At 40.8% G+C, this 13,095-nt stretch overlaps 1 protein-coding gene across 1 annotated transcript in view; it reads right to left on the bottom strand.

Annotated features, from left to right (window-relative positions):
• Window positions 1-855: 855 nt before the first annotated feature.
• The window catches only part of FOXO1 (forkhead box O1), a 66,325-nt gene continuing 54,085 nt past the window's right edge, over window positions 856-13,095 (bottom strand). Inside the window, 2 exon segments of the mRNA XM_080351738.1 lie at window positions 856-4,999; window positions 5,398-6,754. Of these exon segments, the coding sequence (XP_080207864.1) occupies window positions 5,411-6,754 (1,344 nt within the window). The 3' untranslated portion in view covers window positions 856-4,999; window positions 5,398-5,410.

Here is a 13,095-nt window from a genome sequence, read left to right as displayed (position 1 = left end):
GATGGAACTGCAAAGTACAAGGGAAAACTACTTTTTAAATGTCTTCAAATGGTCCTATTTGTATGTGCAACGATACTCTTGTGTTCTTTCATGCACTTTAGGTCTACCTCTGCTCGCTTTAAGATCAAGCTGGCATTTTTGCCAGCAATTCATTAAAAGCCTGCTCTCTGCCACCCCTCTCCCTCCCCACCTGCAGGCAAGCAGGGAGCCAGGCCTCACAAGACTACTGTGGCGTGGGTGTTATTGGCTCTCTGTTTTGGCAGCCTCTCCTCCTTTCTTCCAGCTCTGTTTTGAAACACAATCTAAATTTAAATAAAAAATAAAAAGTAAAAAAAAAAAAATAGGCATCTCTGTTCTCCCTACTCACATCAGTGCTCCTGCGCTGCAGCGTAAAGCATGGCTGCGAAAGGAGTAGCACCATCCAGGTTGGTCTATATAGCCCATATGTCCAGGAAGGTTGGTCTATATAGCCCATATGTTCTCTTATTCTGAGAAAAAGGTACGTACTTCAGGAAGGCAGGAGTGGCAAAGGAAGGCAAAAGGCAAAAATGAGAAAGAAGAGGGCCAAGAGGACTTTGCAAACTGCCTCGCTTTAACAGGAAGAGCAGAGGGAAGAGAAAAATGTCTCTCCAGAGCCGTCTCCCTCCCACATTTAATAGCATTAGGATCTAACGTGTAATTTGGACTAAAGACTAATTCTTTCCTGCAGTTTGATGGATGTTAGCGTCCTTTTTTTTCCTTTCTTCTTTAACAATGTATTACATAACATTCTGATACAGTAATTACCATCTCATGTCATAGCAATTTTATTAAGAGCTTATACTTACAAATACCCATTTGGAAAGGATTTCAGGACTTTTTCTGTAATTTTCTCTGAACTAGGCTTGCTGAAGCACTGGCAACATGGTCTGATGCCGCCTAATGCAGCTTCCAGTAACAAAGCGTCTCTACACAAACATCTCTCGCGAGCCCTAAGAGTCAGGCATGGATTCTTCTTGCGTTTAGTCTCAAAGACTTGTAAACAAGTTACTTTTAGCACACAATTTTGTGATAAAACACTGGTAACACAGCCCTATTAGGTTCCCGTACCTGCTAGGTTTCCAATTCCAGAAGCAATGCCAAGAGAGAGAAATTCCTTTATACCAGGTAATGGAAAAATTGTTAACTATTCTGCAGTTAGTGTTTGCTCATTAATATGGTATCACCTTGCCAGGCAAGACTTGGTACCATGAGGTATTTTTCTGTATAAAATTGCTAATGCCATCAGGATTGTCCAAATGGGATCATCATCATCATTAAAAAGATTACATGGTAAGGAAAGTGATTACAACAACGTCTGCGTGGAAGGATTACTAATCACAAGTAGAATCCCGGTACAAATCTCATTCTCCGTATACAAGAAAGGACACAAAACCTTTTAAACATTATTTATATACATTTATGGCTTTATACAACAAACTGTCAGGGATTGTTCTTGTGTGTCTGTAGAGGTACATCAGGCACTTTTTCTGAAAATATCCACGTATGAATTTTAATTCTGCAATGTGACTAAGTCGGAGCGGTGAAGCGTTGAAGAGCTGTCATACCACTCGCAAGTAGAACTAGCAGTATGTACATGTCAATCTCTCACAATATTGCTGGTTTGTGGAACACCCTCAAAAAGGAGACCAGTTTTAATGCCAAGTAATTTGCCTTTTGCTTGCATAAACCATGCTGCATTTTACATTATGATTACCAAAATAATAATAATAATGAGAATACCTTATTTAAAATCAGTCATAAATTAAGGATCCTAGCAATTTCATAATGAAAATAGGAATTTCAAATCAGTAAAAAAATAAAAAAGTACTAACATACATCCAGTGGTTTAACAAGTGCAAATTTTATACTGTTTTATAATTGGTCCAATTTGAACTTCTCTTCTTAGGGATGCTCTGTTGACTTAAGCCAATAATAAGCAATATGACTTTTGCTTATAAGTGTAGGTAAATTGTCAGCTTATCAAAGCAGAGCTTTCCAATTAATGCATCTACTACCTAAACATATATCATATAGCTATATTATGGAAACAATACATCTTTATATTTAAAATATCTGAACAGCTCTATAATACAATAAACTTTTAATAACAGTACAAACCAGATAAAAGTCAAAAACAAGGCTGCATAGGTAAGATCATCTGCACAATTCACAAACCAATCATTTACAACAATTCTGACAAACTAAGTTACTCCAGAAACTCGGTACTTTTACTGAAAAAGGATTTATTATTAGAGGTCACATAATGTTTGTTTTCAAGGCAGACAACATGCCCCTTCACCAGACTTCACAGTATTCTAGAATTACATTTGCAAAATATTAGAATGGCATCATTAAAAAAACCAAAAGAGACTACATAGCCCAAACCTCTGATTATCTACAACTGCTTTCTTGCAATAATTAAAAGGGGCTGCCTACAGACTGTTGTAATTAAGGAACGGCTACATTTATGTTTTTCATAGTTATAAAAGGAAATGAAGAAAATATATGTGTTCGGGAAGTTATACAGTAGCAGTAAATAATAAAAAGGAGGTATATTGTTAAATGTAGCATGTTCAGCTGCAACCCCTATAGCACTACTGCTATAGTGCATTAACTAAAGCATTAACTACTGCTTTCTTTGCATGCAGAGGTGAGTTTTACAACTACGTTGGCCTATGTATATCAGTGCCTGTTTGGGAGTAAATATTTTTGCACATGCAGCAGAAAGAAGCATCTTCAGAAACCCACAGGAGCCCTCTGCTTGCTCCACTGCCAGGATTTACCATCACGTTTCAGAGACTATGAATTTGATGACAAAGATGCTACTAGAGAAATTTCTCTGTCAAAGCAGACTGCTTCATTGAGGCTTCAGCACCGAGAATGTTTCATTTTGCTCAAGAGAAGTTCAAAGACCAATTTCACGCTAGGGGAGATCCTGTATCCAGGACAGCTTAACATCAGCTTCTGGAACTGCTGACAACTGTAATAGGATATCTAAAAAAGTAGAACCAGCTGTAATTAGTAGCGATTTAAGCCCAACAGGGAGCTAAATGCTAGCACATCAATAAATACACTGCAGAGCCTTAGGAAAGTCATAATAAGATCATTAAATATATGGCTTGATACTAAACTTCATTTTCTTGGCACATCCCATTTCTTTTTCCACCATATGCCATCACTACAGGGAAGATACGTTTCAATTAGAACATTTTTCCAGTTGTGGGCTACGTACACAAAACAAAAATCAGTGAAAAATATTTATTTCTCCCCTTCTTCACCACAGCCAGCCCTAGCGTATAAACTGCTCCTCCTGTCAGCGCACAAACAAGCTCCAAGGATTCCCATAACACAAATGATGTGCAGCAACCAGTGACAACACAGTTGAGACCCATTATCCACACATCCATGAAAACTGCATCATGCAATTACAAAAAAATAATCAGAAAACATTTAATCCAAGACCCAATCCTGAAAATGCTCAGGTAGCTGTCAGTGGGCCTGCTCCAACAAGAGCAGATTGTTGCACAGGAACAAGGCCTCTGTCATAAATGCTCTGCCCTACCCTAAAGCTCATGTATTTGTATAACTTCGCCACTTACTTTACCCTTCTTATTTATGAAGAAAGTAACATTTTACCCTGTAATAATGGGTCACAAAAGTTTTAGCCTCCCACTCAAAACTAGCACTTTTGCCTCTTCAAACATACTGCATTACAACAGAAACACTGACAGGCCCTAAAACTAGTGCTAATTGAGACAAATGACAATTGTGTCATTCATTTTTCTAAAATTATGGGTTTTCTCCAAAAGGTCATGCTCTTGAGTGGACAAACATTATGAGACCTCCATGAAATAAATATAAATGTGAAGCATTGTACAAGCATCTAACAATGAATACTTAACACTTTGTGGTAGTCAAGAGTTAAAATGATAGTAGAAGCAGATGACATTTCTAAAAATGCATATATAAAACCGATTAAATATTTCCTAAACATAAAGTTGTCTATATTTATACATCACACAACAAAAAAAGGGACAGAAATACTTTATATTCAAGATACTTATTAAGCTTTTCCTTTATTAGCACTCCCCAGTGCTAGGGAAATTTATAAAACATGTACTTAATCCAGTTAAAATACTGTACAAAATGAAGAGGTTACGAATGCTGCCAGATCTCAGATTTTTTTTTTTAAGTTGTCTATGTAACAAAAGTAGACTTTAATTATAAGAAAAATACCTTGGAAAATATTCCAAAAATTATCTTAAGTCCAACAACAAAATCATTAGTCTGACAATGAAATCCAGAAATATTCTTGCATAAATTTACATGAATACAGGTAACTTATCAAATGGCATTTAACCTACTGTTTCCTCTGAATAATCAGTGAGTTTAGTAGGACAATATTTAACAGGCTATTCTGTTCCCATATGAAATGTGTGGCAATTTTGAGTAAAATACTGCAGTTCATACTGCTGCAAGGCAAGTCCACAGTTATTTAAATTCATAAGAACACAGGTAACATCAACGAAGGTTAAACTTACTCAGGGCATGAGATCATCACAGTATTCTTACAAAAGTTTATAAACTTTTCTTGGACCAAAACAGATAGTCTTAAAAAACAATTATTCTTCTACAGATCATACTGTACAAAACCGAAAGCACGTCATGATGTAAATAAGAGTCTTTGCTGTGATTATATGGTGTAGTGAATTTGGCACTTCAGAGTAATGAAATTTCCAATGGCACAGTTCTTATCTACAGCAGCACATAACCTGCAAACTTTGGGCAAACATCCTGTACAGGAAAATACTCTGTCTGCTGCCAACTCTGACAAAAGGAAGAAAAAAAAGACCCCCCCAAATAAGCTAGTGCATGCACACAGCTTTGTCAAGAAAATTAAAAAGGAAGGTGAAGGACATCTTTGTACTGCTTTTCTCAGTTCCTGCTGTCAGACAAGTCTGGAGAATTTAACCGTAGCCTAAGAAGAAAAAAAAAATAATAAAATAAAACAACAAAAAGAGCAAATTAACATTCACACCAAAAGATTAAATCTATTCAAATATGCTCAAACTAGCTTTAAGATAAGTTAAATGTGGAAAAAAAAATGTACTCATTAATTGCTAGTTACCAGCAAGTTTTTGTTTAAAATATCAAAGGGAAAACATTAGTGCTCCACATGAAGTAACAGAAAAGTAGATGGCAAGCCCAATGCACCAGTGCAAACTTGATTTACAAACTAATAAGGGACTGGAAAGTGACTGACTGTAATAGAGGCACCTGACATGCCAACACAGAAGACCACCCAGATTTTAAGCATTTTGACATCTCTTTTCCCTTTAGCTGTTTTTCAGAGTTATTACAAAAAGCACAGCTTACCTCCTACTACATCCTAGCCTGACACCCAACTGTGTGTGGTTGTCTTTACGCTGTGCTGAAAACTTTGGTTAGGCAATACACTGTCAAAGTTAAAATCTAATGTTTCTCCATCCATAAGGTCATTACGGATAATCGACTCCATGTCACAGTCCAACCGTTCAATTAACATGTCATCTAAGTCACTGGGAAGCTTCTCCTGGTGAAGGGAAACAATTCCCACCCTTCCGTAGCCATTGCAACTGTTAACAGGGGCGTACGGGTTCATAGCATTCATCTGCATCGGGTGACCCAGAGGCACTTGTAACGAAGTCTTCACTGTTGACAAGCGATTTAGACCTGAAGTATGTGACATGGTGTTCACTGTGTGTGACAAGGCACGACCATTAACTGCAGGTGTTGGCTGGTTATGTCCTTGGTGAGGCCGGGCGTTGGGGTTCATCATTTTGTTGTGGGGCGGTTGACTGCCATAAGCTGGCATCACCGAGTTAGCCACCATCAGCACACTTTGGCCCAGCACCCTGCCACCAGCCTGGGTAACACCAGTGTCTACTGATGCCAAGATATCATTGTGAGGTGGAGAATCGGAAGTCAGCAACTCCTTCAGAAGTCCTGCGGGACAGTTATATTGGCTCATCGATCCATAGCTTGACTTACTGTCTTGAAGAGTCTGCATAGGAATCTGTGGCAAAGAGTTCATGCTAGCTTGAGCATACGTAAACTTCCTGTAGTCTGGATTTGGTGAACCTATACTTGTGGTCGAGGATGCAAATGAGTAACCTGGTGTTTGCTGCATCAGGGTAGCAGATGAAGACTGGGTTGACACAGTCATTGATGTATTCGGTGACAGGAGATTAAGGTTATCCAAAAGATTTTCCATGTTTTCAGAATTACTCATCTCTGAAAGGCTGGGTAGAGTAGAAGTCATTTTGGTGGCTGATGATGGGTATACCATGGAGTGCACATCCCCATCTCCAAGATCATCTTGCTCTGGCAAAATAGGAGAAAGTCTTCCACTGATCGTACTAGCGTTAGAGCTAGTTCTAGGTCGAAAGGTACTCCAGTTATCAAAGTCATCATTACTGTGAGAGCTGGGGCTTGCAGGCCACTTTGAGAACTGAGATCCGGGGCTGTCACCATTTCCCTCTTGACCAGACTGAAGGGATGCTTTTTTCTTGGCAGCTCTGCCTCTGCTTTTGGCAAACTTGCTGTTGTTATCCATGGATGCCGCACGCCTCCTAGGAGATTTGCCACTCTTTCCTCCTTCAGGATTGAGCATCCACCAGGAACTCTTCCCTGTTCCCTCATTCTGCACTCTGATGAACTTGCTGTGCAGAGACAGGTTGTGACGGATTGAATTCTGAAAAATAAAATAAGGTGTAAGAAATGGAGAAAACGTGCTTGTTTTATGGCATACTAATATTCGTCTTTGCAAACATTTTTGTTAGAAAGCATGGCATCATCATGAAATGGGAGCTGGGGTTGTTTAGTCTGGAGAAGAGGAGGCTCAGAGGTGACCTCATCACTCTCTATAACTATCTGAAGGGAAGTTATAGCCAGGTGGGGATTGGTCTCTTCTCCCAGGCAGTCAGCAATAGGACAAGGGGGCATGAGCTTAAACTCTGCCAGAGGAAATTTAGGCTGGATATTAGGAAGAAATTCTTTACAGAGAGAGTAGTCAGGCATTGGAACGGCCTGCCCAGGGAGGTGGTGGACTCGCCGTCCCTGGAGGTTTTTAAAGTGAGGTTGGACATGGCACTTAGTGCCATGATCTAGTAAACAGACTAGAGTTGGACCAAGGGTTGGACTCGATGATCTCTGAGGTCTTTTCCAACCCAGTCGATTCTGTGATTCTGTGATTATAAAAAAGTTAAATAAAATACTGAAGGAGTTGTTTTGAAATACAAATTCCTCATAAAAGAGACAAAATATACCAGAAGACCAAAATGATGAATGATGATCTCATTATCAGATTCACAGGAATGCTAGATCCTATTGTATGGTCCTTATAATGGCACCTCATCATGTATATCCCTAAACCCTGCAAACATGCCAGCCTGTGAGTGTTGCCACACAGCATTAGTGAGGCTTATATTACTTGTGTTGTGTGAGAAAACCCATACAGAAAGCCACTTGAGGATTAAGTTCTAATTTTTATAAATAAACATCACAAATTGTCTAAGAAATCACAAGGGAGAAAAGCAAACAGCATAGACAAAATTACATTTAAACCCTCAGTCATAAAATCATCTTTGTCTTTCAAAACCAATATTTTAATATACAAAATGGACTCTTCTAATACCTGAGAGCACAAGCTATCTTGAGCCAAGACTGACCAGAGGTACTGAAGCTTTTCATTATCTCCTCGGCCACAAGTAATGTTTCATGTTTTATTCTTAAATATAAACAAACAAACAAAAACACAAACACACACCAAAAAAAAAAAAAAAAAAAAGGAAAAAAAAATATCCAAAAATCCAAAGCCTAGGCCCCCAGGTTGACCTGTTAACAAGAGTCTACCCTTCACATTATCAAGCTGTAGATAAACATTTTTTTCCTTGTGTAATTTTCTGCTGAGTGCATGTAAAGAACATTATATCAACAGAAAAGTTGTCCTATATTTTTACTTTATTGCTAAAAGGCCATAAGTTCAAAGAGTGCTGAAATAACCAGCCATAGATGCATAGACATTGGTAAGAGGGTGGGACAGTAGCACAAACTACATTATGACCCATAGTCAGTGCTAGGACTGCAATTCACACACAACAAGTAGGAGGGAACCACAAAACAACATATGAAATGGGTAAACCAGAAATTAGACCTCGATGTAAATCACTGATGCAGCAGCTGCCTTCCATTCATAGTCATTTTTAGCAGGTTGTCTAAAGAAAAATTTCAGGGAGCAAAAGTAGAAAGACTGTTTCTAGAAAGCAGTAGTAAGGCTGGTCTTGACCAGCAGGCCAGTAGGACAATTGTCTCAAAACAGTATATGGCTGCCAGATGCACAAAAGCCCTGTTCCGTCTTTCCTGTTTTCCTATCTTGTTCCTCCCATCTACCTTCTCTAAGTTTTTAACCTGACCCCCAAGGACCACTACGGCACCAAACCAAGAGGACGATGGAGCTTTGCACGTTTTGCGAGGCAAACCAGAGGATGAGCGACACAGCCACTGCACTGGTCTCTGACTGCTTTTGCTGTATTTCCCAACCCTGAGCACTGCCTGTGACACCAGAATCTCTATAAATGTCTTCCTTCACCTTCTCTACCTGTCTTCCTGCATACATCTGCTTTCTCAAAGATGCACATCTTTCCCCATTGCCTATACATCCTGCTGACAGAAGAAAAGGAGCAAAGACTATAAGGGGGCATGCCAGGTGAAAATAGTCAACTCATAGGACCTGGCTCAAAACAGAGACATAGGCTCAAATTCCCTGCAAGGGCCATGACACCTTGTGGACCATGGAAAGCCAATGGCCAAAGCCAGGCCTGGCCACCTGCAGGGGTGCACAGAAATACTTGGTTGCTCTTGGGGTCAAAGAGGAGACCTTCAGCAGATGAGGGCATCAAGGAGATGTTAAAGTCCTGTAGTCCTTACAGACAGCAGGGTCCTGAGATTATCCCCCCAACGAGTGCAGCTTCACCCCAAACAGGGACATGTGGTGCTCTTTGACCTTAGAAGACGGCAAAACATGCCCTCATGACCGCTCACTGTTCAACCAGCATAGCACAGAGTCAAACCACGTGCCTCATCTCAGAAGTCTTTCCACCTTCTCCTTCCCCTCCAAAGAACCATTTTTAACAAATTATCCCAGTTAAAGAAACACTAGCGACAATTCGAGCATTTCTTTATTCAGTTTTGAAAGAAAGACAGTCTTTCTCATATTAGCTAGTTAACGTAAGAGTGTATCTCTTCACTGCAGGTAAAGCCACAATCAAAATCTCATCCTCTATCTAGCTACAGGGTGTTAGGGAAGGCCTTGAAATTTTATTTTCAGCAGGTACAGCTAACGCATCGGGAGGGTAAGCCCAAAAAATCCATCTTTGGACTTGCCCGTGGACACAAGGGATAACCGAGAAGCTTCATGAGGCCAGCCCGGCACAGCCCATTGTTTTCATTCAAGGGCCACAGCTGAATCCTCATCTGACACAACTCCAGCTCTAGAAATGTCACAAGAAAGTTGTTCTGCACGTCTGTTGATTAGAAAGCCTCCTGCACCAGTTCATTTTTTTTTTTTAAACTGTATTTTGTAAACATACCCAGTTGGCTCAGGCTTACTGTTTTCTATCAAAATAGGCATATCAAACACACAAAACATCAGGGAGAGAGAATACCATGCTAAGGCTCAGTTCCCCCTTCCTGCAACAGAAGTGTTAAATATTTAAGAAATCACTGCTATTCCTTAGTCATCAAAAATGTTATAATCTGGTGTTATTGTACTGAGGCCATCTGAGGTCACTCTGTGAGTAACAGAGCTGTCTCCTAACTCTGCCAGCAATGAAAAAAAAATTTTCCTAACAGGAAAAGGTTTGCGGCCCAGAGCTTGTTACATAAATTCCTGTTTTTCACGCAGCCAGCAGGACATTAAAGAAGCTATGATTTACTAACTTGGAAAAAGTGTTGAAGAGGTAAATCTTGTGAAAATATGCACTGCTGTTAATGATGTTGTGTCTACAAATCCTTGCCAGACGCAAACATGACCTGATAAAAAAGTATAGTTTCAGCAGAGGATCTTGGCAGCGCGGCTGTCAGCTGCGAGATGTCTCCAGCCATGGCTTTCAGCGGGACTCCAGAGCAAAGCCTCCCAAAACCTGGCCTGAATGACGCAAAAAGCAAGTAGCCGCATTTTGAAGCAGGTTTCCATGCTATGGCGACGCTTGCCAGATCACTCTGAGAGCATCCCCGCTGGAGTTTTACCAAAACGTTGCCAGGTCGGCAGCAGGGCTGCTGCCACCTGTGGGGTGTTATCTGGGATTGAGTTTCCACCCCTGAGATAAAGTGCAGAGAAGCCTCCGCTCCTGTTTGGTCTGACTTCATGCTCTGCTTCAGCATACAGACCGGGAATTGTGGCTATGCTTGTCACTACTCACTGATTTAAGAGCCAAAATATGCAAAATCAATATCTGCTAAATGCAATGTGACGAGCACATGCTAGCTAGTGAAACACGTGAAGCTAAGAAAACGATTCATTTGAACCTACATATTTATATAATTCAGCTGCATTTCCAACATTTCCTACAGAGCTGAACTGCACTGCTGCAAGAATGCCCTTCTTGCTGCTCTTGTAAGCAACAAAAAAAACCTCAAACTGCTTTACACTTTTAAACAATTAAAGAAATAAATGTCTCAGCCATTTAATCCTTGTGTGCAAGTAGCTCTGCTGATATCTAATACTGCATTTAAACCCAAGCGATACACTAAAACATGCAACTTAACTTGACTGATGAAAAAAATCATACCACTATTACAATTAAAGTTGAAGTATTTAATTATTTTTTCAGTAAATTGTTTTGATGTTTTACAAAAGACAAACACCCCAAAACACAGTTGCTTTGTTAAATCTGATGACATTTTAGGCCTGTACTCACTGAAGAGAGACCATACAGTCGTGCTCCCTCACCCTGGTCCCTGGAGCACGTAAGGGAGAGGGAAGCTGAGCAGAACTCCTGCTGCAGAGCTTCTGTTTAATCCCACTGCGAAACTTTCCAACCGGAATCTAACTGGATCTGTGGGTATCCAGGGAGCTGCAAGACTCAAACCTTGGAAAAACACCTATGAGTGCCCATGGTGTCTCCCACACTCATACCCTCTCATGCATCTGTTCAACAACCACAGTGCTGTGGTAGCCACCAAAAGGGAGAGCAAGGAATGGATGCAACAGTCGATACATTTTACAAAAACAAGCAGATTTGCTATCAAGGTGCATATGCTGGTGGTATCGCAATAAAGCGTGCCACGGTATCTCAGAAAAGAGATTCACCAGTAACTACGGCAGGAGTTGGCCTCTGGAGGCGAATGCAGCCCTAACAAAGAGGGAGGCCATTAAAGCAAGACTGTTTCCACCATACACAGATCAACATTGCTATTAAAGTTAACAGTCTAACGAGTGCCTAGCAATTTTTCTTTCAGAGGACTTCTCAGCAGTCCATTGCTTCCTACACCTCATCCAGGAGGACAGTTTACACATGTTGCTAGTCAGCTTGCACTACTACCAACTGAAATAGCTGCAAATGCAGATTGGGGAACAGTATTAGACTGTTGTTCTCAGATCTCTCCAAACAAATTCTGAAACAGATTGAGAAGCTGAAGAGAAACTTTCAGGGAATATGACACTCAAGACTACTTTTGTCATGACCCTCTAAGATAACTGCAATAGGAACATGCCTGGCAAGAAAATCAGGGTCAATTACTGGTAGAAGTTCAGAGACCCACCAGCTAACATCACTGCTGAGAGGCGTCTGCCATCATCACTGGTGGCTGGCACCAGGCATCTTAGCATGTCACATTACTGACAGCTTGCAGGAGGACAAAGAACTGGCATAGTCCCTTTGTGGAGAGAGCATCAAAGCAAAAGCTTTGCAGCAGAGAAGGAAAGACCCTAAGATTTCCATATGCTGTTAAAGAGGACACCAGACCTGCCTCTCAAGGTCTGTGTATGGGGACTCTACAACAGGTCCAGACGTTCAAATCACCATTCTCTTGGAGCCTTAGTGGCACGCACCATTCTAAAAACAACTTATGAAAAAAATCTCCTAGGAAAGTACGCAAAGGACAAGAAGTCCACCACCACACTTGTTCAGGGTTCCTTCAGCATTAGCAGCCAGATGGCAGCAGCCGGTGATAACCATGGCAAGTGGCACCACGGAGCATTTGTCCAAAGCTGAGTTAGACCACACTCAGCCAAACGAGCAAGTCTACTGGGAAGTTACACTGCTTGTACCCACTTTGCTGTGGTTTCCAACCATCCCATCAAGTTTGCAGGGGCTGGGAGAGCAGGCTAAGGAGGAAAGAGAATATTGGTAATTCCAGATGTAGCAGAATTGCCTTTGGTACAACTGGCTGATGTAAGGCAATCTTGTTTGTCTCATCTAATGACTTTGAGATACAAATTCAGATGCAGATGCTGCACATGGAGCTTGGGGTTACCTCAGAGCTAGTGTTGGTCACCCAAAAGTGTTTGTCATCAGATAGCACACTTGTTCATGAAACAGCCTTAGCCACATCTCTCTCTCAAAAGGGTTCCTGGTACTACAATACTCACCAACACAACCACACATCTGGCTGTAGCTTCAGAGGCTTCAAATGCTAATGAAATAGCTATCTTTGCCACCCAATTGTAGCATTCACTGATTACAGCTCAGAAACCTGTTCTGTTGTCACATAAGAGCATGGACAAAAAGCACGTCACATAGCCTCAGGTCAAAGAGTCATATTTAGAAGATTCTGGCAATTGGCCACCTGCAGCTGTGTGAAGGTGGAAGGGCAGGATTTCCTCCCAAACAGGTCATGTTTTTTTGGGTCCTTTGTTCTTGGGGGGGGGTGATTTTGTTTGACTTCATTTTTGTCCTGTGCTGTTACATGGTTAAGAAGTGTCACCTGGAAAAAAATGCAGAAACACTTCAGTCTTACTAGAGGGACTTTACACTGTTTCTCTGTGCTTTTCATTACAGATGGTGACATAGCAAGAGTCTTTCCCAGATCACC

This window comes from Nesoenas mayeri (genome assembly GCF_963082525.1).
Source record: "Nesoenas mayeri genome assembly, chromosome: 1".
Taxonomy (NCBI): domain Eukaryota; kingdom Metazoa; phylum Chordata; class Aves; order Columbiformes; family Columbidae; genus Nesoenas; species Nesoenas mayeri.
This window is presented reverse-complemented; position numbering and strand designations above follow the sequence as displayed.